The 27,365-nt window shown below is 51.2% G+C and overlaps 2 protein-coding genes across 5 annotated transcripts in view; one reads left to right on the top strand and one right to left on the bottom strand.

Annotated features, from left to right (window-relative positions):
• XPO7 (exportin 7) overlaps positions 1-4,853 on the bottom strand; it is an 86,734-nt gene extending 81,881 nt beyond the window's left edge. For both annotated transcript variants that reach the window (XM_030816892.1, XM_030816893.1), the window contains exon 1: positions 4,733-4,853. In XM_030816892.1, the coding sequence (XP_030672752.1) occupies positions 4,733-4,750 (18 nt within the window). In that variant the 5' untranslated portion in view covers positions 4,751-4,853. The remainder of the gene's footprint in view (positions 1-4,732) is intronic.
• Positions 4,854-10,670: 5,817 nt separating this feature from the next.
• Positions 10,671-15,748, top strand: DOK2 (docking protein 2). 3 transcript variants are annotated; one of them, XM_003272829.1, is made up of 5 exons: positions 10,671-10,986; positions 12,032-12,313; positions 12,554-12,641; positions 13,677-13,861; positions 14,690-15,748. In XM_003272829.1, exons 1-5 carry the CDS (start codon positions 10,924-10,926, stop codon positions 15,308-15,310), a joined length of 1,239 nt encoding a protein of 412 aa, XP_003272877.1. In that variant the 5' UTR covers positions 10,671-10,923; the 3' UTR covers positions 15,311-15,748. The 3 variants fall into 3 exon arrangements, with proteins under 3 accessions (XP_003272877.1, XP_030672303.1, XP_030672304.1); XM_030816443.1 differs by lacking the exon at positions 12,554-12,641 and having other exon boundaries at positions 10,817-10,986; XM_030816444.1 differs by lacking the exons at positions 12,032-12,313; positions 12,554-12,641 and having other exon boundaries at positions 10,835-10,986.
• Positions 15,749-27,365: the final 11,617 nt, after the last annotated feature.

Raw genomic sequence — 27,365 nt, 5'->3', positions numbered from 1 at the left:
GGATAGTAGTTACTGGGGTAGGGTAGGGTGGGGGGCTACGGGTAGCTGTTGAGACGGTATCAGGGGACTTCTGGGGCACAGATAATACTGACTTGATTTGGGTGCTGGTTAGGAAGGAGTATTCATTTTGTGAAAATTCATCAAGCTGAACACATATGATTTCTGTACCTGTCTGCAGGTATATATTTCAATAAAAAGTTTTTGAAAAAAATAACAAAGATGGGTCACTTATACACAGCATATATCATTACAGAATTTATGAAGTCCTTAAAAATGATGCACTAGGAGAGGCCCATTGGTAAAGAACTGCAGCCTCTGGACAACAGCCAGTGAGGAACTGAGGACTGACCAGGCCCACTGAGGATAAAGAAAATTCTCTATCCTCAAGTCAGGGATACAGACTGCAGCCTGGAGCCCCAGCTGAGAGTTTGACTGCAAATGAGACCCTGAACCAAAACCATCTAGTTAAGCCACTCCCAGATTCCTAACCCTGAGAAAATGTGAGATAATGTTAGGTGTTTAAAAAAAAAAAGATGCAGTTTCAAAACACTATCTTCCTTGCACATATTGAAGTGGGCAAAGTAGCCTCAGTAGCTATACCTACAGAGAGACATTAGCTTATTGGTTTAAACTGGCAACTTGCCCACCTTGAAAGGCTGTGGTACAATATTCTTTCAAAACCCAACCAAGAAAAAAGAAAATACAGCTGGTGGTTATGAACATCAATTTCTGGGTCAAATGGAAGCTAATTTCTCTGTAAGATATAGAACAGGGATCTTCCTGATACTTCTTTCTATACCTTCATCTAAATTAGATTCTCCCATCACTGTACTGTATTTTGTTTTTTCTGTGTTAAGTGTTTGAATGATCCCACACGTGTATATACATCCCTTAATTTTTCTCAAAGCTTCTCAGGAAATATACTAAAGTCAGAGAAATCAAGTAAATATATATATATAAATACATATATAAATACATACATAGATATAAATACATATATATATATATATATATGTATGTTTTAAATACAGACATTTCCAGTGTGGTGTTGAATAGGAGTAAAATAATGAAATAAAATACACACATATTATTTGTATAAACCCACGAAAGAGGTATAATCAGGGTGAGAGTGGGTGATGGGGTATAGTTATTGCTTATCACCCAACACAGATGTAGCATGTTTTGAAATCAATGTATTCTTTCTTGTATCTATGTGTGTGCTCCTGAAGCCTGCCAAAAGAGCATCAGAATTGGACATTTCAGCAGTCTGGCTCCAGTGTCTTTCTCATTCTGAATCCTCTGCAGTGCCCAGTACAGAAAGGGCCTTGCACACACTAAGCATTCTGGTATTAGTCGAACTGGAAAAAAGTTAGAAAAGTTATGTTTCTTCCATTTAAAATTCTCAAAAGTTGTATGGAATTCCCTTTTCAAAATGGACTACCCATAGTACTTATCACTTCCTTGCGTATTGTTAAAAGCTGAAAAAACAACCATCACTTTTGCTAGAATCAGGCCGAATTTTTGCACCCTGCTAAAATTTAACCTGACAAGTTGTAATGATTCTTCACAACTCCCTAGAGTTACACTGGCAGTCAATATTTAATTACTGTGCCTGGAATTTAAAACAAACTATGACTACTTTGCAAATAGTACATTCTCCTAGTATAGTCATAATGCAGAGCCCAGTAAATAATAAGATAAGACCCAGCACAACAACGTAGTAATTCCAACAAAATCCTGGAATCAGTCTTCATTTCCATTATTTATAGTAAAGTTAATGTAATTCATATTAAATAGCATATTCGATATATAAATCATATTCTTTCCTTTTCCTCTCGGGCTCCTGAACACCAGCTAGCAGTATTAAAACTAACATCTGATCCTTCTTAATCTTTTTCATCACCACTGTTCACTGAGCGTTGTCTTCATCTCTTTGCAATAACTTGCCAGCTTTAGATATGTTAAAAAAAACATGAAAGGAAGGGCAACTAAACATAATTAAACAAAAAACACAAGTAAGTTTGATTTTTTTCTCCCAGGCAAAGCTTTGTAACCACCCTGTCTTCAGAATGAAAGTTAGATAAGGTTATCTAAGACCAAGAGTAAGAAACCCATCACATCAAGGAGCTGTTTAAGGGCACTCTTCTACAGACACTTGCCTGTAACATCAACAGAGCTAAAGGGCAAACCAAATATTATAATTTTCCCATTACTAAAGCTTTATAGCACTTAAAATCTTCCAAAAAACACATATCCTTAGAAGAGAGATATCCAAGACATCAGCCTGAGAGAACCCGAGAATCATATGACACTCAGCCTCAATTATGAAAAGACTGCTCACCCTGGTGGTTCAGGAAAGCACTAGATAACATAATGACTCGACTATTTAGTTCTACAAATGCAACTCTCCAATAACCAGTCATGAATCTGTAACAGACACCTTTATAAACTTCACGTTTGATCAGTGTTATGAGAAAAATACCCCTGCCACCCTCCCCTCAACGCATTGCAGACTGGTCTTTGATGAATCCTTTACTTACTCATTCTACCTAGGGAAGGGTGTATCTTTTTCATAGGAAGGTTTTCTGCCACAATAAAGTACCACCTTAACATCTGTGAGTGCCCAATACTATTAACACTTAGTGGTCTAACAAAGAAAAGCAGTATGTCCCATTCTCTCTAAAGAGAAAAAAATTCACTCACAAACTTACTCCGTTGATGTGAAGACCACTAAGCACTAATTTAGACCAACAGATTGCAGGTCTTAAAAGTAAATAAAAGGTACCAATAAAACACTGACCAACATGCTCCCCTTTGTTTTGAAAAGTTAATAAATTCTTACTTCCGTAGATTTTTGAGTGGTCAGTGTGAGAACAACATCTTACTAAAAATAAGACAGACCTTCCTTGGAGCGACAAATGCTGTGAAGATTGCTTTGATGCATCCTGACTTTCACAGGAATGACAACCTTTTTGCTTCGAAAATGTGGGAGATCACATTAAGAGATATTTCTTTAAGGGAAACAGCAAATAGCACGATGTATGTTCATAAAAGTACTGACTCCCTCTGCATTCCGAAGCATGGTTCATAAAGGCTATCTATTCAAAGCCTGTTCTAGAATGCTCATAAACGTCCCCCCACCCCCCAGTAAGGAAGCGCACTGGACCCAAACTCCAAAGACTTTGGGACACTTAGACTTACCCTAACCAAATCTCATTATCATTCTTGTGCTTTGGTTTTTGTTCCTTTAAACGACACAAGTAATTCCTGCCTACTGAGTCTTGTAAGATGCAAGAATTTTTAAAAATCACATAAAATCTTCCACGCTTCTTAGAAATGGCTGCTGTAAAACTCAAGGTGCTACACTATTATTATCATCTCCTTGTATTAACTTTTACTGCCACTTCTGAATTAAGCCAAGGTACTGGCTTTGAAACACAAATCCCGTGGTTTTCCATCTGTGATTATGTTTCTTGCTATAATTCTGTCCTGACAACTTGTCCCGTACACTCCGAAGATCTACTTTACTGATCTCTGGCCTGAAAATTAAGTCTTTTATTTAGTCCCTTCTCTCCAAAGAAAGGGGCAGAAGTCACACCACTCCAGATTCTTGTAGACGTATTAAGAATGAGATCATTCTTTTTACTTGAGGAATGATGCCACAGAGTATAAAGGCGACACTTCTTGCCCTCTAATCTTTCCTTCCCACAACACAAAACCCGTGCAGTTGGTTACCTAGAAAACTGGAAGGTTCCCCACAATGGAGGTGCATCAATAACTGTCATAAAAATATCAGATCTCAGGCACAGACAGGAAAAACTTTATCTAGTTTGCAAGAAATTAAAACCCTGCAGTCCTCCAGCTGCTACTGGGTTTGGTATGGGTTATCCCTTTCTAGGGCCTGTGCCTGTCTTTGAGAAGAGTGGCATGGCCCCACAGCACGCTCAGGGCAGCTCTTGAGCCGGATCAAGACCCTCCCGAGCAACGTCTGCACCCAACCCTGCCATCTCTCATTTCAGACACACCCCCCTCCACCCCATGTTTCATAGGAGGTGTGGGCGCTCAACTCCTTCACTGTGGCTAGGGGTACGCGAGGGGAGGCGGGCCGAGGCCTGAGCACCCATTTTGGTGGACCGGGGAGCTCGGCCCTCCGGGCTGTGCGATTTGGAGTGTCGGAGTGAAGGGAGCATCCGTGGGACGGGGAAGGAGACCGGGGTTGCTGGGGGGTCTCTCGTATTCCGGGGCGTGAGAGGAAGGCGGCGGGAAAGACTCCGGAGAGCGAGGTTTATCAGCGCGAGGTTTCCTTTTTGTTATCTGCTAAGGCATGGCGGGCATCATGGGGGCGTCCCCCTCAGTAAAGTCAGCAAGGGGGTCCCCCTCGCTTCACCGTGGGGCGGGCGGGGGGGCCCGAGGACTTGACGGAGGCCTCCCCCGGGCACGAAGACAGTGACTGACGAGCGTTGTGGGCTGCGCGCGCCGGGACGCCCCTTCCTGCCCCTGCAGCCCCGCGCGCGAGGCGTGGGACCGGGTGGGAGGGAACGGAGGAGGCCCCCGGCCCGGGAGGCGGGAAAGGCCCCGGGGCTCCGGGACGGGCGGCGGCTCCAGAGCCCCGAGTGGCGGCGGCGCGGGCCTGGCGAGTCCCGAGCCGGCTGGCGCCCTGTGGGCCGTGTGCGACCCCCACTCCACTCGCCGCTCTCCGTGGTCGCCCCCTCCCCCCCGCGGCTCCTCTCACCTGCACATGATCCGCCATTTTGCTCCATTCATGCTCCTCTCCGGCCCCCCCTCCCCCCCAGCGCGCACCTCGGCCGGGGCCGCTGCCGCCGCTGCCGCCGACGCCGTCGCCGCTGCGCCTGCGCACTGGGGGCTCGTCGCGCTACGCTCTTGGCGTAGCGCCGCTCAGCTGCGCAGGCCCCAGCGGCCCGGGCCGTGGTTGGAGAATGCGCAGCACCGCTGGGACGGCGTAAAGGCGCGGGCAACGTCAGCGGCCCGGAGACGCCGGATGGGAGGAAGGAGCGGGCCGGGGGAGCGGGAAGGAGGGGCGGCTGGGGGAACAAAGCTTTGTTTACATGGTTTTTAAAGGGACCGCGCTCGCTCCGGCGGGCGGGCGCTGGAGTGGGAGTTGGCGCTGACTTCTGCTCGTCTGCGTGGTGAGGGCTCCTGGATGGGGGCCGAGATGTGTCGCCGCCCCGGGACCCCTGCACCCAGTGGCTTCCTCTCTTCCCAACCGTCTTCCCCCTTGACTCGCCCCTGGACGTCTCCCACCCCCACCCCACCGTGCAGCTACGGTGACCCCCACACCCCACCTAGGCTGCCTGCGAGATTCCTTACTTTCCAATGCCCTCTTCTCAACGGGGGCCGATTCTGTGCTTGTGTCTGTCTAGCTTTCTGGACCAGGGCCATCGCTCTCTGGTCTGGATTTCACCAGCAACCCCGGTGGTTGATCTCGTGTTTTTCATTTCTGCCCTTTCGTCCTTGATAAACATTCATGGAAATAACCACCGAATGGTGGTGATGATCAAAACATACGAAGGCACAGTTCTGGCTTCCCAAAGACATTGTCATCGTTGCCAGTACTCTAGACTGCCTCCCGAGAGGGTCAGATGCTGGAGGAGGCAGCGGGACTGGTGGTTAGGACCCCTAGGCTCAGTCTTGTGGAGGTATGAATGGGAAAGCCATCTCTCTGGCTTAGATAAGGTCAGCCTCTGCATGCTGAGGCCAACTCCGGTCTTCCTCACTAGGAATTATCCGTTAGATAATGCCGGTTCCTGTTTTCCATTGGATTCCACTGTGGCTTCCTTTTAAGGCCCCCAGATTAGATCATAGCTGGATTCTGAGAGCATTGATTGTTTGAAGTTTGTATTTACAGGGGGCTACCATCATATGCAAATGATGGCGGTAGTGAATTACACATCCTTGGTGGATGTAGTGGACCGGTGCTCAGCGTTCATTTCGACTTCCGTCCTCCTGGTCGGTCTTCCTGGTTTGCAGAGGTAGGGCACCTGGAAACTACATTACCCAAACTTCCTTGCAGCTAGGGTTCTGTATGCAAATTAGGCTCTGCCAATTAGGCTGACTCAGAGAAGATTTAAGAGGCAGAAGATTTAAGTGGCAGAGCTTTTGACTGTTAACTTCTAGCAAGCATAGACCTTTTGAGATGTTGGGTTTTTGTTTTTCCCCAAAACCTCCCAGCGTCCAATCATTAGCTCCAAGAGTATAAAGAGGCAGGGTGGTGGGGTAAGTGGTTTTCTGAACCTAGCATCGGGCAATGAAATATTCTCAGAGTCACAATTGCAGTGGAAATTCTTTGGATTCCCCACTGCACTGAATAAAGGTAACAGTTTCACAGTGGGCCAGGCCCAAATTTCTGTACACCCTCCCTTCCCCCACCCCCGCACCCCAACCTCCCCGTGTTTCTCCCTGTGTCTTCCCTTTCTCAGTAAATGGTACCACCATTCATCCAGTTGCTCCTAATAACACTCAGGAGTTGATTCTTCAAGTCTTATCAGTCCCCAACATGCAAGTCACCTGCAAGTCCTGTTGAATCTATATCTAATATATACCCAATATGACCACTTCTCCATCCCTCTCCACTGTTAACACCTTGGGCCAAGCCACCATTACATTTCTCCTGTGCTCTGGTAATAGATTCCTAATTAGTTTCCCTGCTTCCTGTCTTGCCCCTTGATAACCCATTTTCCATATAGCTGGCTGCAGAACATTATTTTATTTATTTATTTATTTTTTTGAGACAGAGTCTTGCTCTGTCACCCAGGCTGGAGTGCAATGGTGCCATCTCTGCTCACTGCAACCTCCTCCTCCCTGGTTCAAGCGATTCTCCTGCCTCAGCCTCCCAAGTAGCTGAGATTACATGTGCCCACCACCATACCTGGCTAATTTTTGGATTTTTAGTAGAGACAGGGTTTCACCATGTTGGCCAAGCTAGTCTGGAACTGCTGATCTCAGGTTATCCGCTCACCTCTGCCTCCCAAAGTGCTGGGATTACAGGCATGAGCCACTGCGCCTGGCCAGAACATTCCTTTAAAATCATAATTCAGATAATTTACACTCCTACTTAAAATCCTTAACTGGCCTCATGTTGCATTTAGAATTCGAATCTTTGCTGTGGCTCAAGAGGTCGTATGAGCTGACCTCACTCTACCATGACCCCTCTGGTTCAATGCTCTGTGGTCATTCTGGCCTTGCAGTTCTGCAAAGCCAGGGTCTCCTGCCTCAGGGCCTTTGTACTTGCAGTAACTTCTGCCTGGATTGTTTTCCCTTCAGATCTTGAAATGGCTGGCTCACTCTCCTCATGGACTATTCAGTTCACTTGTCACCTCCTCAGAGAGGCTTTTTTCACCACCCTCTTGAAAGTTGTCCCCTGTGCCTATCACTATCACAGCATTGATCACTGTCCAAAACTACATATTATTACTCTTTCATTATCAGTCCCTCCAACTAGAAGCAGACATAATATAAACAAGGATTCTGTCTATGTTGTATCCCTAGTACCTCTGCACAGAGTAGATGCTCAATAAATAATTGTTGAGGCCGGGCATGGTGGCTCACGCCTTTAATCCCAGCACTTTGGGAGGCTGAGGGGGGTGGATCACTTGAGGTCAGGAGTTTTAAAGCAGCCTGGCCAACATGGTGAAACCCTGTCTCTACTAAAAATAAAAAAAATTAGCCAGGCATGGTGGTGCGTGCCTGTAATCCCAGCTACTCAGGAGGCTGAGGCAGGAGAATGGCTGGAACCCAGGAGGTGGAGGTTGCAGTGAGCCGAGATCGTGCCACTGCATTCCAGCCTGGACAACCAAGTAAGATTCCATCTCAAAAAATAAATAAAAATTAATTTAAAAAACTGTTGAATGTATTAACTTCTTTACGTCTCATTCTAGGGTGCATGTGGGTGTCATATGAAGACATAAAGCATTCTAAATATTATGTCACTGTTAGGTAACATGTTATGTTATGTTATGTTATAGGCCCTTCCTCAGCGGGTTTCTAGAACTGGATTCTCTCTTTCCTTAGTACTGAGAAAAGTGATAGACTTAATGGAGAAAGGGTGGGGGACTACAAATAAAGCTCAAGAGACTGGCATTGTCCCCCTCCCACACCCCACAGTCAGGGACCACTGGGGATGGAAGGGGCAGGGATGGGATCCTTCAGAATACACGCTCACTAATTCTTTCGTTCAGTCCTTCACCTGTCTCAGGTCCACGTGAGTTCTCTGCCTATCCTATAGGTACTTACCTGTTGTGTGCCCAGAGCTACCCCTTAGCTAGCTTCCCTAGCCGCACATCATTTGAGGGATACCTAATCCCCAAGCCTGCCCAAGGAGTTAGACACAGTCTCCTCTGCTCCTTCCTTTGTTGCCCCAAAGACAAGGTCCCAGCCCTCTTATGTTAGGATTGGGTTGCTAATCACTGCAGCAGAATAGTAATTTGCTAATCACTGCAGCAGAATAGTAACGAAAAGTTCTTGGAGCTGTGGTTCCTGACTCCTGCTGAGAGAAATCATTGTAAAGTTCTTGGAGCTGTGGTTCCTGACTCCTGCTGAGAGAAATCATTGTAAAGGACAGGATCCCAGTGGCTTAGAACAAGCCACAGGTGGGGTTTGGAGTGCCTCTTCCTTTCCCATAAAAACAAAGAGAAGCCAAGAGGCACCCTCAACTCTTTTACAATGCTTTTTCTACACGTCATTGGTGCCTGCAGACCATAAGGGCCTCTCATTCTCTGTGCTTCTGCTGTGTCTTGGAGCAATGTCTCTGGGCTCCTGTTTACAGGGTTTCCCCATGGCTAGGCAGAAGGTACTGGGGTTAGTGCTTCTACATCAGGGTCGCCACAGATCCTGCTAGGGACAGTTGAAGGGGCCTAGAAGGACTGTAAGGGTGTTGCTCTTGGTATATACTCTGCCGCCCTATCTTCTGCAGACAACGGCTACCGGAGAACTCCTCCAGCTTCCATGAGCAAGGGATGACAAGGGAGTGTCTGGATTGCCTGGGGTTCCGGCCTCCGGGTTTAAACAACTTTCAAGTAATCTGGTAAACTCGGGTGCCCCCCTGTGGTTCTGAGTGGAACGTGTCCATTTTGCCTTCAGGGAAGGCAATCGGTAGCAGGGGACATCCTCTGTCACCTTGCTACTCAGTGTGGTTTGGCCCACCCACCACCGGCAGCATCTCAGAGCTCATTCCAGACCTACTTTATTGGAATCTACTTTGAACAAGAGCTACATGTTACAGTTTGGAAAGCACTGCTCTGGCAGCCCCCAAGATGGCCATAAAGCCCTCCTCTTCTCACTCCCTGCGCCAAAGACCATGCAGCTCCCAGGCAGAGTTGACTCTCCTTAGGGACTAAAGAGGAAGATTAGGTCACATCCCATTTCCATACCCCTAACCACTTCCCAAGGTGTGCTTTTCCCAAAACAGTGTGCTTGGTTCTCCCTTGAGCTTTGGATCAACCTCTTCAAACCCAGGCATCATGGCTGAGGGCAGTGAGTTTGAAGTGACTCATCCCTGTCCTCACAGAGCTCATGACGTTCATTTTTTTCAAGCTGATTTGGTCCAGTCCATGGCATGTACAGCAAAAGGCCTGAGCTGTGCACGGTGCTGCTCGCTCCTTGCCAGGGTAACTGAACCCCTGTTGTAGAGGAAATGGGCCTGTTTATATAAGCACCTGTTATGGGATTAACCCCAAGAGTGTTGGTCTGAGTCTCAGTTTTTTCCAATCCCTCTGCACCGTGCCTCCATACAGATTGCTTCTGTAAACCATCTGGCTTTAAGTTAAACTTCTCTGAGCAGCTTGGATTTCCCCACAGCAATGGATCTTTTTGCATGGATCTGGATTCTATTTAGGGGCCCTGCAAAATGTTGAATTAAAGATCAGGAGCCCTGGTCTCTACTTCTTCCTCTGCCCCCAACTATCTCTGTGACCTCAGGCAAGTTGCAAATAAGTGCAACTTATTTGCACCTGCCCTGCCTTTGTCAAAGGATAGCGTGGCTGATGAAAAGTGTGTGCCTAGAAGCTTTGCAAGCTACGAAGCACTTTCGGTAACTATGAAGCATTTTCAAAATGTATATGAAAGTGATTGCTATTGAAACTTAAGATAATTTGCAGATGAAACCTAAGCATCTTTCTAATGCTCAGGAATGCTTGCAAGAAGGCAAAAATCCAACAGTTAAGATGTACTTGGGGAGTCAGTCCCTTTTCCAGAGGGGATGATCATGTTTCTAGAATCTTTACAGGGTTGGTGTGAGTGTGTGTTGTTGGCAGGCAGGGAGTGCTTGCATGTAAACGGTTGCCTCTGTGTGTGTGTGTGTGAAACTGGCATCTGGTTAGGCCCACATGAGCTGTCTTATGTGTCTCTCTGTGCAATGCCGTGTGTGTCGTTCAGCTGTTAAGAGTTGAGAGGCCTGGGTTCTGGTTTGGTGGCCTTGAATAAATCCCTCAGACTTTCAAAGCCTGTTTCCTTATTTGTAACTTAGTGGTTTGTCCCTTCCAACTTGAGTACAGCTTGAGGTGGGGCCCTTCGCTACTGATTTCACTGTCTAGTTTGGTTTCTGGGTCTCTGTTCCAGCGGGCCAGCCACTCTTTGCTGGTGCCTCCCTGTACCAACTTCTGTACCTGAATTATTGCTCACTGAAGAGCTGGCATTTAGCTTTTTGGAAATTGTTTCTAACTCACTGGAAATGCAGGAAGCGTGAGTATAAAACTCACTCAGAAAAAAAAAAAAGAAAAAAGAACACACACTCAGAAGAAACCACAGGGCTTATCGGCCTGTCGTCATCGAGCAGACTAGAATAGTGTAGAAAACCCTAGGCAGAGAGGAAATGAACTTCAGAGAAGGGGAACACACGGCTGAGAAGAGAGAGGCAAGGGCAGGAGTGAAGGAGAGAGCTGAAGCCTGGGGCTCCGAGATGGTCAGAGGATGGGAGACGGGGCCGTGAAACAAGGCTTCTTGTATCTTCAGCAGCAGCAGACGTTTGGAAAGGTAGGAGTGAGGCTGGGCTGGGGTTGGGCAGGGGGCCTAGGAGGCTGCTAGAATTCCTGGGGTGGAGAGGGAGTTTCATATTCAAAACCCTTATAGGTCTGACTGTGCACCCACCAAGTTAGACCCAGAGCTCAACTTTGGGAGGGTCTTTTCCTACCCGACGCTGTCTCCTGAACCAGGCCTCAACCAGGTCTCAAACTGTGCTCCTTACTGAGGGCTATTTGCCCTGGGTGGGGGTAGGGGGATGTGCTGGCTTCATCTCTTGCCTCTTTTGCTCTCTTGCTCTGTGTTGACTTCTTTTCACCGGACACCTTGGAAGGGAATGGAAGGGGCAGCTGGAGGGACAGTTTAGGATGAGAGTAGAGGTTCCTTCCCCACCCCAGTGGGGTGCATGTGGCTGGTGTTCAGCTTGGGCTGGGGCCTCTGGGGGCCTGGACCCCAGCCAGCTGTCCATTCTCTTTCTCCTTCCCTGGCCTCCTTGAACCAGGAAGTCCTCGTCCCCCAACCAACACTGGGGGGGCACACCTGTCTCTCTCTCATGGCCCAACCTATCAAGCAGTGAGGCAGCAAGGTTCAGGAGGGTGGAGAGAAGTTCTCCTTCAGGATTTAGCACAAGGAGAATGAGGTCTCCAGCCCGGGTCACAGGCCGCCCTCCTCACTCCCTCCTCTGGGCCTCGGCCACTGCCCCGCTTTCTTCCCCAGACCGGAGTCCGCTGCGGTGGACCTGTTTGGCTTTCTTGCAGCCTGCTTTGGGCTCACCCCGGTGTTGCTTTCTGCCTGGGCAGTCTCTGTTCTTGCTCGTGGGCCTCTTTCTCGGGGCTGGCGGCTGATCTCCGATTTTCTAATTCCTGCGGTCACTGTCCTCTTCTCTGCCTCCCTGGGTCTCCTGTGATCTTCACCTCTCTCTCCCCATCTCCAAGTGGCTGCCCCAGTCCCCCTCCCACGGTTACTCTTCTCCCCTTGGCTCACGATCTCCCCGTCTCTGGGTGGCTCCCTCCCGCCCCCGCCTCCCACGCCTCCCACGCCTCCCACGCCTCTGGCACAGAAATGGCGCCGCTTCGGCGCCTCACTGTATGGAGGGTCGGACTGCGCCTTGGCCCGGCTGGAGCTGCAGGAGGGCCCGGAGAAGCCTCGTCGGGGTGAGGCTGCCCGGAAAGTCATCCGCCTCAGTGACTGCCTGCGGGTGGCCGAGGCCGGCGGAGATGCCAGCAGCCCCCGGGACACCAGTGCCTTCTTGCTGGAGACCAAGGAGCGCCTGTACCTGCTGGCGGCCCCTGCAGCGGAGCGCGGCGACTGGGTGCAGGCCATCTGCCTCCTGGCCTTCCCCGTGAGTTGCCCGGGGTGCGGAAAGGGCAAGGGGGCGTGCAGGCCGAGGGTGTTAGATGCTTCCTGTGGGCAAGTGTTACAGGTGTCAAGGTCAGGGTGATGGGGTGCTTCCTCAATGGGGGTGGACCCGAACCCAGTGTGCAGACAGAGCCAGCAGGTTGAGGTGGCCTGAAAGAAGGCCTGGGCCAGAGGGGGGCCTGGGGATCCAGGAAGGTGGTGAAACGTGGCGCCTCCTCCCTAGGGGCAGAGGAAGGAGCTCTCGGGGCCAGAGGAAAAGCAGAGCCGGCCCTGCATGGAGGAAAATGAATTGTACAGCAGCACAGTCACAGGTGAGGGGGCTGCCCTGCTCTCCCCTGGGGACTCTCCCCAGGGTGAGGTGGAGAGGAGGTGTGGGCTGGCTAGCTGCTGGCCCCGAGTCTTCCTGCCTTGTGGTTATCCCCAGCCTGGGCCAGCCCCCTTATCAGCCTCTCCTTCTCGCTTCCGGGTGCAGCCCAACGTAGGGGAGCCTGCCCTGCTTTGAGTCTCTCCCTCGGTTCGCCTCATCTTACCTAGGGCCTGCTGGTGGGAGAGGGGACGGCTGGGGGCCCAGGTGAGGGTGCTGCTTTTTTCTATTTTTGAGACGGAGTTTTGCTTTTGTCGCCCAGGCTGGAGTGCAATGGCACAATCTCGGCTCACTGCAACCTCCGCTTCCTCGGTTCAAGCAATTCTCCTGCCTCAGCCTCCTGAGCAGCTGGGATTACAGGCGTCTGCGACCACGCCTGGCTAATTTTTTGTATTTTTAGTAGAGACCGGGTTTCACCATGTTGACCAGGCTGGTCTCAAACTCCTGACATCAGGTGATCCATCTGCCTCAGCCTCCCAAACTGTTGGGATTACAGGCATGAGCCACCGCGCCGGGCCCCAGGTGCTGCTTTTGAGGAGCTGGTGGAGGGAGGAGAAGCTCTCATCTGCCTTCCATCTAAGCTTCACCCCCAGGGCCCTGGCAGTGGGAGGGCAGGGCCAAGGCTTCACTTGCAGCTGTGACCGTAGGGACTGGGGTGGTGGCTAGTTTGGGGTAAGAGATGGGGTGGGGAAGACACGACTGTGGCTCTGGTGACAGGGGCAGGAAGGATGTGGGCATGAGGTTGGGGTGGATGTGGGTAGGGGCGTGATGTCTACTAGGGTAGGGGGTGGAGGTACCTGGCCTTTTGGGGAGTATGACCTGGCACAGAGCAGCTCAGCCTCCAAGACCCAGGCAGGGGGCCATGAGTGTGTGGATAATACTCTTTCTAGAAAAGTTCTGGTACACTCATTTAGAACTGGGCAGTGGTGAGGCAGGCCAGCTGTTTCCCATTAACTGCCTTTGCCTTCTCTCTTCTCCCCAGTTGGCCCCCACAAGGAATTTGCTGTGACCATGAGACCTACAGAAGCCAGTGAGAGGTGCCACCTGCGGGGGTCCTATACCCTCCGGGCTGGGGAGAGTGCCCTGGAGCTGTGGGGTGGGCCTGAGCCAGGGACCCAGCTGTACGACTGGCCCTACAGGTTTCTGCGGCGCTTTGGGCGGGACAAGGTGAGTGGGAAGCTGCATCAGGGCAGGTTGAGAGAAAGGATAAGCTACAAACAAAGAGGGGTGATCCGGGAGAGGCAGAGGAGGCCATCCAAAGTGGAGAGGATGGCGGGAGGAGGAGGTGGGAGGAAGCAAAGGCAGAGATAAAGGCCAGCAGAAGAGAAGCAGCGAGGGGATGGGAGAGACCAGGAGAGGGAGATGGAGTGAAGCAAAGAAGAGGAGAGTGACAAGATGGCAGAAGTGGGGTAGAAGGAAGGAGAACGAGAAGAGGTGGAGAGACCGTGGAGGGTGAACAGCATCTGAACTAGCCCCATCCTTGAAAGGGTGGCAGTGAGCAGGAAGGGCCTGGAGAGGGGAGAGGAGAGAGCCAAGTCTCTGCTTGTAGGGGAAAGCACAGAGGGCAGAGGAGGCTCCAGCAATTCCCATGAAGGGAAGCTGGAGGTCCCAGGGCTTGGGTTAGGGACAGGGTTTAGGAAAGCATCCCTAGCCAGGCTCGGTGGCTCATGCCTGTAATACCAGCACTTTGGGAGGCCGAGGCAGGTGGATCATGAAGTCAAGGATTGAGACCATCCTGGCCAACATGGTGAAACCCTGTCTCTACAAAAAATACAAAAATTAGCTGGGCGTGGTGGCATGCACCTGTAGTACCAGCTACTCAGGAGGCTGAGGCGGGAGAATCGCTTGAACCCGGGAGGCGGAAGTTGCAGTGAGCTGAGATCATGCCACTGCACTCCAGCCTGGAGACACAGTGAGACTCTGTCTCAAGGAAAAAAAAAAAAAAGCATCCCTGCCCTGTGGCCTGACCAATAACCTCCTTTCTCCCTGGCCCAGGTAACCTTTTCCTTTGAGGCAGGCCGTCGCTGTGTCTCTGGAGAGGGCAACTTTGAGTTTGAAACCCGGCAAGGCAATGAGATCTTCTTGGCCCTGGAAGAGGCCATCTCTGCCCAGAAGAATGCTGCACCCCCTACACCCCAACCCCAGCCAGCCACAATCCCCGCCTCGCTGCCCCGTCCTGAGAGCCCCTATTCCCGGCCCCATGACTCACTGCCGCCGCCTTCACCCACCACACCGGTGCCTGCTCCACGGCCTCGGGGCCCAGAAGGGGAGTATGCTGTGCCCTTCGATGCAGTGGCCCGTTCCTTGGGGAAGAACTTCAGGGGCATCTTGCCAGTCCTTCCTCAGCTCCTGGCTGACCCTCTGTACGACAGCATTGAGGAGCACCTGCCCCCTCGACCTGACCACATATACGATGAGCCCGAGGGAGTGGCTGCTCTGTCCCTCTATGACAGTCCGCAGGAGCCCCGGGGTGAGGCATGGAGGAGGCAGGCGACAGCTGACAGGGACCCCGGTGGCCTCCAGCATGTCCACCCAGCCAGGCAGGATTTCTCTGCCTCTGGCTGGCAGCCAGGAACTGAGTATGACAATGTTGTACTTAAGAAAGGCCCGAAGTGACAGAGGCAGCAGAGGGATGGTCCACCGCCCCCTGGCTTCTGCTGGTGACTTCTCCTGGCCACTGCATCAGAAGAACCTCCTCTGCCCCTTCTGGAGCCCAAGGCCTGGCCTGCCTTCGTTGGGGCTGATAAATTGCCTCTCCCAGGGCCTGCTTGGTGAGTCACCATCCCAAAGCAGGAAGGGTGCCCTGGAGAGAACCACCCTCCTCCTACTCTTTTTCCACTTCCTCCTCTTTATTTCCCCAGCTGAGGGGGAACCTGGGGCCTTTAGGGCAGAGGACAAAAGGATGTCAGCAATTGCTTGGACTGCTTGGCTATGCAAGCCTCTTGCCTGCTGATGGCCACTTCAGGGACAGCCCGGGCCCAGGCACCCAAGTGGATGGTGGCAGCTTCCTGCACCTTTCAGATTTCTTGGTGGCATTAAAGCATTTTTGGAACATTTTTGTGTGGCATGAATGCTGTGGGAGTGAAGGCTCCAACTGACCACCCTTGATCACATCCTCTCCCAGCTGCAAGATGCCCCTGGGGCCTAGGCTGGGCCCCAAGCATCTGCTCACAGAGGCCTGTAGAAGTCAGGGCACCCTGGGAATAGTGTTCAAGCATGTCTCCCTTTTGCTGGGATAAGGTCAATGTCAGAAAAATGGTGGGGGAAGCACAGGGGAGTGGGGGAGAGCCAAACTGCAAGGAAGGAAATAATTGGATTGATGGAGCCTCTTATGCACCAGGGGTGGGAGTCACCAGCTGTATGGTCCTGGGCCCTTTCCCTTCCCTGAGTTTTGTGCAAATCTTTGTAAAATGAGGAGATTGCCCCATGTGGGCAAGGAGGAGCCATCCAGCTCTGTGATTCCCATTGGCTCTGGGTTCCTAGGCCCCCAAACACCATTTCCCCACAGGTCAGCCTGTGTCCTTTTGCTTGCTCCTCTTATCAAAACCTGCTTTCCTGGCAGGGTGTGTCCATGGACTTCAGCTATCAACCCAGTCCGCCGACAGCATGGGCACTGTTTGTGGGAGGCTGTAGGCTGCCTGGCCTCTGAGAGACACACTGCCCAGAAGGGGATGAGATGAGACAAGGCACAGGTGTCTGTCACAGAGTGGGTGTGAGTGCCACAAGGGACCAGACAGGGCCATGAGTGCCAGAGAGGTAAGGGGGGGGGGGGGGGGGGGGGGGGGGGGGGGGGGGCCGGGGGGGTAACTATTTGTTGGGAGCACAAGAAAGGCTTCATATCAAAGGTACCATTTAAGGTGGGCGTTTACGGGTGGGAAGGAGTTCCATGGAGATTAAGGGGGTGTGAAGGAGCATCTTGGATGGGAATGGGAGTGTGGGTGAAACCACGGGGAGGTATGGATGTGTTGCTTTCAGGACGGAGTTCTAGGCTCAGAGTGCAGGGAAGGTGACACAATCTAGTTGGGAAGGCAGATTCTGACTGTATTAAGGGGAATTTGTACCTAATTAGAGGGAAAGGTAGAACTGTTAAAGGCTTTTGAACAGGGAGTCCCATAAAAGCTGAGCTTTAGGGCAATAACCCGATAGCCCTGTGGAAGATGGACTTGGGGTGGGAGGGGGTAGGTTGGGGCTGAATTGAAAAGGGGAAATTCTGCCAGGCACGGTGGCTTACACCTGCAATCTCAGCACTTTTGGAGGCCAAGGAGGGTGGATCACGAGGTCAGGAGTTCGAGACCAGCCTGGCCAAGATGGTGAAACCCCATCTCTACTAAAAATACAAAAATTAGCTGGGCATGGTGGCGGGCACATGTAATCCCAGCTACTTGGGAGGCTGAGGCAGGAGGATTGCTTGCAGTGAGCTCAGATTGTGCCACTGCACTCTAGCCTGGGCAACAGAGCAGGACTCCGCCTCAAAAAAAAAAAAAAAAAAAAAGAAAAAAGGGGAAATTCATCTGGGCACCATGGCTCACACCTGTGATCCCAGCGACTTGGGAGGCCAAAGTGGGAGGATCACTTGAGCCCAGGAATTCGAAACCAACCTGGGCAACATAGTGATGAGACCCCATCTCCATAAAAACAAACAAACCAACAAACAAACTTAGCCAGGTGTGGTGGTGCACACTTGTAGTCCCAGCTACTTGGGAGGCTGAGGCTGGAGAATCATTTAGCTTCTGCAACAGAGCAAGACCCTGGCTCAAGAAAAGTGGGAAAGGGAGAAATTCAGAGAGGACTGGATTCAAAAGATGGTATAGAGCTAGCACCTGTGGAGCTTGGACTCATAGTGGATGTGGAACACAGAGAAAGAGCGTTTCTAGAGAGACTCAGGTTTTTGTTTTTGTTTTTTTATTTTTTTCCTCCTGAGATAGAATCTCACTCTGTCACCTACGCTGGACTGCAGTGGTGTGATCTCGGCTCACTGAAATCTCAGCCTCCTGGGTTCAGCGATTCTCCCACCTCAGCCTCCCGAGTAGCTGGGACTGCAGGCATGCACCACCACACCCGGCTAATTTTTTGTATTTTTAGTGGAGATGGGGTTCCACCGTGTTGGCCAGGCTGGTCTCAAACTCCTGACCTCGGGTAATCTGCCCACCTCAGCCTCCCAAAATGCTGGGATTACAGGTGTGAGCCATTACGCTGGGCTAATTTTTGTATTTTTTTTTAAGTAGAGACGGGATTTCACCATGTTGGCCAGGCTGGTCTCAAACTCCTGACCTCAAGTGATCCACCCACCTCGGCCTCCCAAAGTGCTGGGATTACAGGCATGAGCCACCGTGCCCAGCCTGAGACTCAGGATTTGAGAAAAAGATGAACTTAGTTTCTGATGCGTTGAGATGGAGATGGCTAGTATTGATCCGGCAAGACGAGTCCTGAAGCTGGATAGAAGAGCTAGCGCTTAGGAGGGAGAGGGGCATAGACATACACATGGACGTTGGCCTCCCAGATGTGCTGTGACCTCTGTGTCTGCTCTCACTGTGGCCTTTTCCCTTGTTGAAGGAACTTGAGCAATGGATTAGCTTCCTGGAGAGAGCCAGTGAGGGGCCTTCCTGTCTGTGTGGAAGGTGCCCCCTGGCACCCTCCCTTCCCAGCCTCAGGATCACTAAAGGCTGGAAGGCCCCAGTTTCAAAGATTTTACTCTTCCCCCTCTTCAGGCTAGCAGTGGGAGTTGGGGCTTCTCTCTGGCAAGGTAGCCACGTTCCTGATTTCCTAAGGTGGCATTTGAAGTGGCTGTCCTGGCTAAGTCCGGCAGGGGGCGGTGTTAGCCTGTGAAAAAGGCCACTGGGGGCTTCACCACCACCAGGCTTGGGGGCTTGGCCCTGAAGGAAGGCATTTACTACCCGAAGGGCTTGGGGATAATTTGAGGAATCTGCATGTCAGAGCTTGTCCCTTCAGAGCCTCAGAATCCCACTCCCAGATGTGTGGACCCTGCCTTCAAGAAGTTTGGGGTCCTAAGCTGGACATTGCCCTTTCGTCCCCTCTCATCACCTTCCAGATGTAGGGACTTGGGTTCTTCCATTCTAATGCTCTCTGTGCCATGCAAGGGGAAGTGGTTGATTGGGGCCCTTGGGAAAGGTGGGGTGAGGGCTGGAGGGACAGGGGAAGTAGCTTTTGGGGAAGTTGGGAGGGGTAATGAAAGTCCTTAAGACAGTTGTTGAAAAAATCCTGATCATGGCATCAGGGTCGCTGTCAGAAGATTTGATCCAAGGGGTGCGCCACCCTCCAGAGAATGGTGTCAGTGCCACTACAGCCAGCCTCAGCTGCACCATGGTCATCTGCAATGTGTACCTTTCTTCATTCAACAAATGCCATGGGCCAGGCACGGTGGCTCACGCCTGTAATTTCAGCACTTTGGGGGGCCGAGGTGGGAGGATTGCTTGAGCCCAGGAGTTTGAGACCAGTCTGGACAACATAGGGAAACTCTATCTCTACAGAAAAATTAAAAATTAGCTGAGTATGGTGGTGCTTGTTTGTAGCCCCAGCTACTCGGGAGGCTGAAGTGGGAGGATTGTTCGAGCCCAGAAGGTTGAGGCTGTAGTGAGCTGTGATTGAGCCACACTGCACAGCAGCCTGGGGGACAGAGTGAGACCCTGTCTCAGAAACAAAAACAACAAAAAAGCAAATGCCATGGACCAGCCCCGCCTAGGAGCTGGGGAGCAGCACAGACCCATCCCACCCTCGAGGGGCCTACAGTGTAGAGTGGGCAGGCAGATGTTCACTGAACACAGGAATGAAGGAGCTTGCTTGAGGAATCACCCTCCTCAAACACACATGCGGTGGTGAGGGCCTTCTTGGAGGATTCTTTTCTTTCTTTCTCTTTTCTTTCTTTCTTTCTTTCTTTCTTTCTTTCTTTCTTTCTTTCTTTTTCTTCTTTCTTTCTTTTTCTTCCTTCCTTCCTTGTTTCTTTTCTTCTTTCTTTTTTTTTTTTGAGATGGAGTTTCTCTCTTGTAGCCCAAGCTGGAGTACAACAGCAAGATCTCGGCTCACTGCAACCTCCACTTCCCGGGTTCAAGCAATTCTCCTGCCTCTGTGGATTATAGGCACCCGCCACCACACCTGGCTAATTTTTTGTATTTTTAGTAGAGATGGGGTTTCACCATGTTGGCCAGGCTGGGCTTGAACTCCTGACCTCAGGTGATCCACCTGCCTCGGCCTCCCAAAGTGCTGGGATTACAGGTGTGAGCCACCACGCCAGGCCTCCTTGGAGGGTTTCTATGCCACCAGGATGCCCAGGGACAAATTCATATGTAAGGAAACAGCTGCCCTCAAAGGGGATAGGGCAATGTCACAGCAACTGATTGATCCACCCAGAAGGGCCTCTTGAAGGCTCCAAGGTCCGAAGTCAGACAGCTGTTGACACCATGAGGTTTGCTGTGACCAGGATTCTTATAAACTGGTTTCATTTGCTAGTTATTATGCAGAGGTGACATCGGGGCAGGTAAGGATGGCTGCATGACTGGCATCTAGCATAGAGATGTGCGCACGCAGCACACAACATCATTTTTCCCGTTCCTTTTCTTCTCTGCTTCTCTTGCCTCCCCTTGGATTTTCTTTTTCCAAAGCGTAGAAGTGTGTATGTGTGTGTGTGTGTGTGTGTGTGTGTTTGTTGACCTGTGGTCCATGGTGTAAACCTGTGACAGTGGGGGTGGCCAGGCTGCCCCCCACTCCCCACCTCGTTAGTTCTCCCCCTCCCCACTCCCCACTTCCCACCTCGTTAGTTCTCCCCCTGGAGCTTCAGAATCTACAAAGGCCCAGCTCCTTGGCTCTCTCTGCTTTTGCAGGCTCCTCCCTGAAGACTCCACTCAAGTTGTTGCTGTCACTGCCTTTCAGCCGTGATGCTAACCAGCTTCCTGCCTCCTGCCTCATGGGTGCTGACTCAATTAGCCAAGGTGCCCACAGCCTGCAAGGGCCATTTATAAAACCAACTGGGGTGGCTGGAGACCTCAGACAGGACAGGGCTGGGAAGTAAGTGCGGGAGGTCGGTGAGCTGTGAGGAGGAGGGAGAGGAGCCAGAGGAGCTGGGAGGAGGTATCTGATCTGATTAGGCCTCAAGCTGGCTTCCCCATGGCAGGAGGCTGTTCATCATTGTTCTGCTCCCATCTTCAGCTCCCGGGAAGATCCAGTGCCGGTCAGCCTGGAGCAGAACCCATCAATCTCCAGGCTCTGGCTAGGCCTGCTTCTCTCCTTGCCTCCCTACAACCTCTGGAACCCTCTGCCTTTTCTTTCTTTCTTTCTTTCTTTCTTTCTTTCTTTCTTTCTTCTTTCTTTCTTTCTTTCTTTCTTTCTTTCTTTTTTTCTTTCTTTCTTTCTTTCTTTTTGATGGAGTTTTGCTCTTGTCAGCCAGGCTGGAGTGCAATGGCATGATTTTGGCTCAACGCAACCTCCGCCTCCTGGATTCAAGTGATTCTCCTGCCTCAGCCTCCTGAGTAGGTGGGATTATGGGCATGCACCACCACGCTCAGCTAATTTTGTATTTTTGGTGGAGATGGGTTTTCACCATGTTGGTCAGGCTGGTCTTGAACTCCTGACCTCAGGTGATCCACCCATCTCGGCCTTCCAAAGTGCTGGGATTACAGGTGTGAGCCATCACGCCTGGCCTGCTTTTTATTTTTTTGAGGCAGGGTCTCACTTTGTCCCCCAGGCTGGAGTGCAGTGGCGTGATCTCGGCTTACTGCAACCTTGAACTCCTGGGCTCAGGTGATCCTCCTACCTCAGCCTTCCAAGTAGCTGGGGCTACAGGACTGACCTGCCAACCATACTCCGCTATGCACCACACCCAGCTAATTTTTTGTATTTTTTTTGTAGACATGGAGTTTTTCCATGTTGCCCAGGCTGGTCTCAAACTCCTGAGCTCAAGCCATTCACCAGCTTCAGCCTCCCAAAATGCTGGGATTACAGGCGTGAGGCACCATACCTGGTCGGAACCCTCTTCTTGACGAGCTCCTGGATCCCTGGGCCAGAGATGGCTGGTCAGGGGCGGAGTAGGGGAACAGACTGGGGAGCACAGGGTTCTGACAGACTTGTGAGGGAGATGGGGTCCCAGTGCTCCGCTAAGTAATCCAGGGACCTGCATCCAGGGCGGGGTTGGCCTTGTGCATCCAGGTGTTTGATTGGGGAGGGGTGGGTGGGGTGGAGTGAGAGGTGTGCCAGAGGGGGCACCAGCATTTAGGATGATAAGAATGTTCTTGAGTTTATACGGCACTTTCTGTTTCCAAACTGCTTTGGGGGCAGTTGAGGGTGGACTGTTAAGCACACAGACCATAGCCTGACTATCTGCGTCCAAATTCTGCTTCTGCAACTTGCTAGCTGTGTCTCTGGGCAGCTGCATCTGTTTCTACATGTGAAAAATGGAGATGATGATAATATGTGTCTCAGAGGCTTGTGGTGAGGATGAAATTGAGTGAATAAATGCCCAGCTCGGAGAAGAGTGCCTGCCACACACAGAGATCCGGGATTATCCATGGTCTCATTTCACCTTCAACAGCTCTGCCAGGTGGGCAAGGCAAGACATCCCTGTCTTACCAGCAAGGCAATGGAGGCATAGAGGAGCAGAGACCTCCTTGTCTTCGGAGGGTGAACTGAGGCTTTGCGGGTAGAAGGACTTGGTTGGGAAGGAGCTAGGCTTTTGATAGGAAAGCACAAAAGCGGAAGAGTATTTCAGGAGAGGTGAAGAGAGCAGCATGAATGGCCTTTCCGCTGCTGGACAGGGGGGATTTAGCGGGGGCGAATTTGCACACCAGGGCAGAGCAATGCTCGCGTGGCCTATTATGCCCGGGAGAGCCGGGAAGGGAAGATGCTTCGTAGACTAGAAGACCTTTGGCTTCAGGCAAGGCTGGAGAACAGGCAGCCACAGCGGGGGCTTTCCTCCTTTCATCTGAGCTGCCACATCCACGCACGGCGCAGCAGGCGGCTCATCGGGGTGCAGAGGCAGGTTCCTTGCTGGGCAGAAGCACTTGGTTCATTTGGCAGGGCTCACCAACTGATGTGATCAATACAGACCCCTGGGGCCGCTGCCCTGCAGCCAGCCAGAGGAGCTCTGGGAATAGTAACCGTTCTAAGAGGAGGAAGCTGGGGACGAGGTGGGCAGAAAGGAGCCAAGAGAACATTCAGAAGGAGTTTGCCACCTCTCCTACTAGACTGCAAATGTTCAAAGGGCAGGGTTCATACTTTACCCAGTCCATTGTTCTATCCCTGACACTTAACACAATGCCTGGCGCGAGGTAGGTACAAATAACTGTTTCTTGATTGGAAAAATAAACGAAGCCCACTTTGCCTTTGAGGAACACAGGTGATCTCTAGTGTGTAATGAGCTGTGATGCTCTGGAGGACTCTCTCTCCATAAACACACCCCCTACAGATGCCAAGAATCCCACCATTTACATTTTGGGTACAGCGCCTTCCCTCTCCTAGCAGGCATCTTTTTAAATGCAGATGCCGTGGGGTGAGGCATCACTGGAGTGAATGAGGTCTCCAGGGCCCCCAGAGGGTGAGAATGGTCTTGAGCAGGACCTGCAGTTGGGGGCTGCTTGATGCAGCATCTCTGATGCACTCTCAGAACCTGGCAACCAGGCTTGCAGATGGAGGCACAGACAGGACATGGACACTTTGCCCACCTCTCTCCCTGTTCCTATGTCCTCACCTCGGCCCCCGTCCTGCACTGGCTGGGGCCTTCTGGAAGCCCCAGGGGCTGAGAAACTCCTCATCATGGAGATTTCAAGGAGCATGATGTCTGATCCAGAAAGGTCCTAATAGCACTTCAGCCTGAGGCCTTATTTTCGTACTTATGGAAACTGAGGCCAAGTTAATTTTTAAATCCCTCTCAGGTGTTTTACATTTTATGAGAATTTGTTTATGGTTGTGCTTCAGGGAAAGGACTCAATCACCAAAGTCAAGGCTTCCTGCATTCACAGGGAGATGTTATTTTTTTTCCTTTGTTTTTGTTTTTTTTTTTTGAGACAGTCTCACTCTGTTGCCCAGAATGGAATGAGGTGATACAATCTGGGCTCACTGCAATCTCCGCCTCTGGGTTCAAGCAATTCTCCTGCCTTAGCACCCCCAGGTAGCTGGGATTACAGGCATGCACCACCACACCCAGCTAATTTTTGTGTTTTTAGTGGAGACAGGGTTTCACCATGTTGCCCAGGCTGGTCTTGAACCCCTGACCTCAGGTGATCCACCCGCCTCGGCCTCCCAAAGTGCTGGGATTACAGGTGTGAGCCACCATGCCCAGCCAATGGGAGATAGTTTTTGACCTTTTATGCGCATGAGGCAGAGCAAAAGGGAAGGAGATTACTGATTCCCTGTTCTACCTTCCTGCAAGGGCTACTATCACTGAGCAAGGGTTTCTTTCCGTCCTAAGGCCATCACTGCATGGCTCTGAACAAATTCACTGGGGAATGAGTGAGGGGCCCAGGTTAATTATAGGCAGCTGAGGCTGAGCTGCTCTTTTCCTGCTGGTTACCTCCCTGCCCATGGTGGAACGAAAGTTCTGCAGACTTATTCTCTTTCCATCCTCCTCTGATGACTACTCCCCCTATGTTATCATTGACCTTGATCCCTGAGGGGTAGCTTTCCCCAGCAGGCAACTTCAGAGTAAGGTGCAGCCGCCAACTCTGGGCTCCAATTCCTGCTTCCACCTACAAATAAGAACCATTTGGCCCATAAGTACGCACAAGGCCATACAGGCTCAGGGCTGATGGGATGAAGAAGTGAACTGGGATGGGTCTGGTTGAAGGGGAAGGAGTGGACACACGAAAGAACAACCAGAGACAGGGTCTAGGAAAGGAACCAGAGGTTCCATGGTGATGAAGGGTCATCTAGGAATGGCTCGAGGGAGGGCAGCTGGGACAAGATGATCCTGCTGGGTCACAGGGCAAGGAGAAGCCTCAAGAGGTTGCTGGAGTAGTTACTGAAGCCAGGTTCCAACCCTGCCAAGCTGCCTGCAAGATTGATTTGTCTGGCTGGGCGCAATGGCTCATGCCTGTAATCCCAGCACTTTCAGAGGCCAAGGTGGTCAGATCACCTGAGGTCAGAGAGTTCAAGACCAGCCGGGCCAAGATGGTGAAACCCCCGTCTCTACAAAAAATACAAATTAGCTGGGCATGGTGGCGCATGCCTGTGATACCAGCTACTCTGGAGGCTGAGGCTGGAGAATCGCTTGAGCCTGGGTGGTGGAGGTTGTAGTGAGCCGAGATCCTGCCATTGCACTTCAGCCTGGGTGACAAGAGCAAAACTCTGTCTCAAAAAAATAAAAAAATTGGTTTGTCTGAACCTGGGGATTATGGCTGAGAAACAATAAGAAAAAATTTGGTTTTCTCAAAGACTGTTGGCTGAAAGAGAATGGGAACTTGGCTAGCTCTGGGGTAGGAGGTGGGGATGGAGGAGGGGTTGAGGGCTCACAGAAGCATGGCCAGCCAGGGTGGACTGGACACAGAGCACTCAGTAGGCTTTCGTGGGCAGGCCTGGCAGCCTGGAGATGAGCCTTGCGGGAAGTAAGGACTGGTGCCCAGAGCCAGACATTCGGCCTCAGGGCCACTTGGGCCAAATTGACCAGCCACACCCGGCAAACCCAGCCTGAACCTACAGCAGATACTGGGCCAGCTCTCTGCAGCGCATTCGGATCTTCAGTTATTATCAGACCGTCCAGACAGCCAATCTCTGTTCTCTTGGTCCTGACTTCTGGCTTGGCTGGCCCAGCACAGGGCCCTGTTCCCCAGCAGACAAAATAGAGCTGCTTCCTAAAAAAAAGAAAGTCACCTTTGACCTTTGACTTTTTTTTTTTTTTTTTAGGTGGAGTCTTGTTCTGTCATCCAAGGCTGGAGTGCAGTGGTGCGATCTCACTCACTTCTCTGCAACCTCCACCTCCCAGGTTCAGTCCCAGATTCTCCTGCCTCAGCCTCCCAAGTAGCTGGGATTACAGGTGCCTGCCACTACGCCTGGCTAATTTTTGTATTTTTAGTAGAGATGGGGTTTCACCATGTTGGCCAGGCTGGTCTTTGACTTCTTTGATGGGGAAGGCAAGTGAGGCCAGCAGTAGGGCAGAGGGCACTGTGCTTGGACATTGTGGCTTGTTCATCAACCCATAACCTCTGTATGTCCATGACAACGGATACTAGACAGGGAACTAAATTAGGACCTCTAATCCCAGGTCTGCCACTAACTGGCCGTGGGCCATCCAGCAAGTCTCTTCCCTCTCTGGGCCTTATTCTTCCATCTGCAGAATGATAGGCCTGGATCAGGAGACCTTCAAAATTCCCATTAATGCTGTATAGTCTTTTGTTTGGGGGAAATTGTCAGGATAGCAAGTCAGCAGGAATGTCTTTGCCAAGAGGGAATGAGGAAAATATAGGTTCAAAGTCTTAACTGAAACCTTGTGGGGCTCTCTTCTGGGATTCAGCTATGTCCAGAGCAATGGTTGGGTGGGTGCAGTAGCATGAGGGGCAGTGGAGCTCCCTGGGACAGAACTTATCCTAAAGCAAGGAGATAGCACTGCAGGTTCTCTGTGCAAGCTTATGCAGCTTGAGCAATGAGGAAATTTAGGAGACACCATTTATAATGAGGGCTTAGGCAAGCATGAGAAACTTGACCAAGGCAAAAGAGCAAGCTGTCAGGTAGATGAGGTGCTTTGAGGATGGTATAGTGTCTACCGGGACACCATGGACAGCTGCACAGGCTGTGCACTGCACGAGTCCAGGTGGCACCATTAGACCACAGTGGAGTCACCTCTGGGCATCTATCTCTAGGACTTATCTCTCAACACGCCCCTTTCACTTAGAGTTCTTAAGGCCTTTGGGCACGCACTGCACATTTGGGCATTCATCTAGTTGAGGTTGAAACAGAGCAGGGAATGGGACAATTTCGTCACTTTGCTACAGGGTGCCAAGCACTGTCAGCCTCAGGAGTTTGGGAGTTGGTGGCGCCCAGTGAACACCCAGTGAAGTGTAGAAGCAGTGGTCTCAGTGGAGATGGCACCAGTGCCAGAAGACACAGAGCCAGCCCCTGGGGACAGCCACAATTTCCTGGGAGGCACTTTTCATGGACTAGGTTCCTTCATTAGCAGGCACCTGCAAGTGGCTGTAAAATCCAGCTTCACTCTTCCTGGGAAGCTGGTCTTAGAGCCATCTCCCAGTTCAGCTGCCTCTTCTCCCTCCCGTCCTTGCTTGGCTGTGTCTCACCTGGGCTGGGTCCCAGCCGGGCTCACCTCCTTCAGCTACCAGAAACGTCTATCTCCAAGCATGAATCATCCCTGACCTGAGCTCTGCCGGCTTCATGTAGCTTTCTTCCTTGTCTCTTCTCTCAGCCATTGGCTGGTCCTCTTTCTTTTTTTTTTTTTTTTTTGAGTCTTGCTCTGTCGCCCAGATTGGAGTGCAGTGGCACGATCTTGGCTCACTGCAACCTCTGCCTCCTGGCTTTAAGTGATTCTTCTGTCTCAGCCTCCCGAGTACCTTTGATTACAGGTGTGTGCCACCACACCCAGATAATTTTTGTATTTTTAGTAGAGACGGGTTTCACCATGTTGGCCAGGCTGATCTCAAACTGCTGACCTCAAGTGATCCGCCCACCTCGGCCTCCCAAAGTGCTGGATTACAGGCGTGAGCCACCGTGCCCGTCCTCTCTT

The sequence above is a fragment of the Nomascus leucogenys genome, chromosome 8, assembly GCF_006542625.1.
Source record: "Nomascus leucogenys isolate Asia chromosome 8, Asia_NLE_v1, whole genome shotgun sequence".
Classification (NCBI taxonomy): Eukaryota; Metazoa; Chordata; class Mammalia; order Primates; family Hylobatidae; genus Nomascus; species Nomascus leucogenys.
This window is presented reverse-complemented; position numbering and strand designations above follow the sequence as displayed.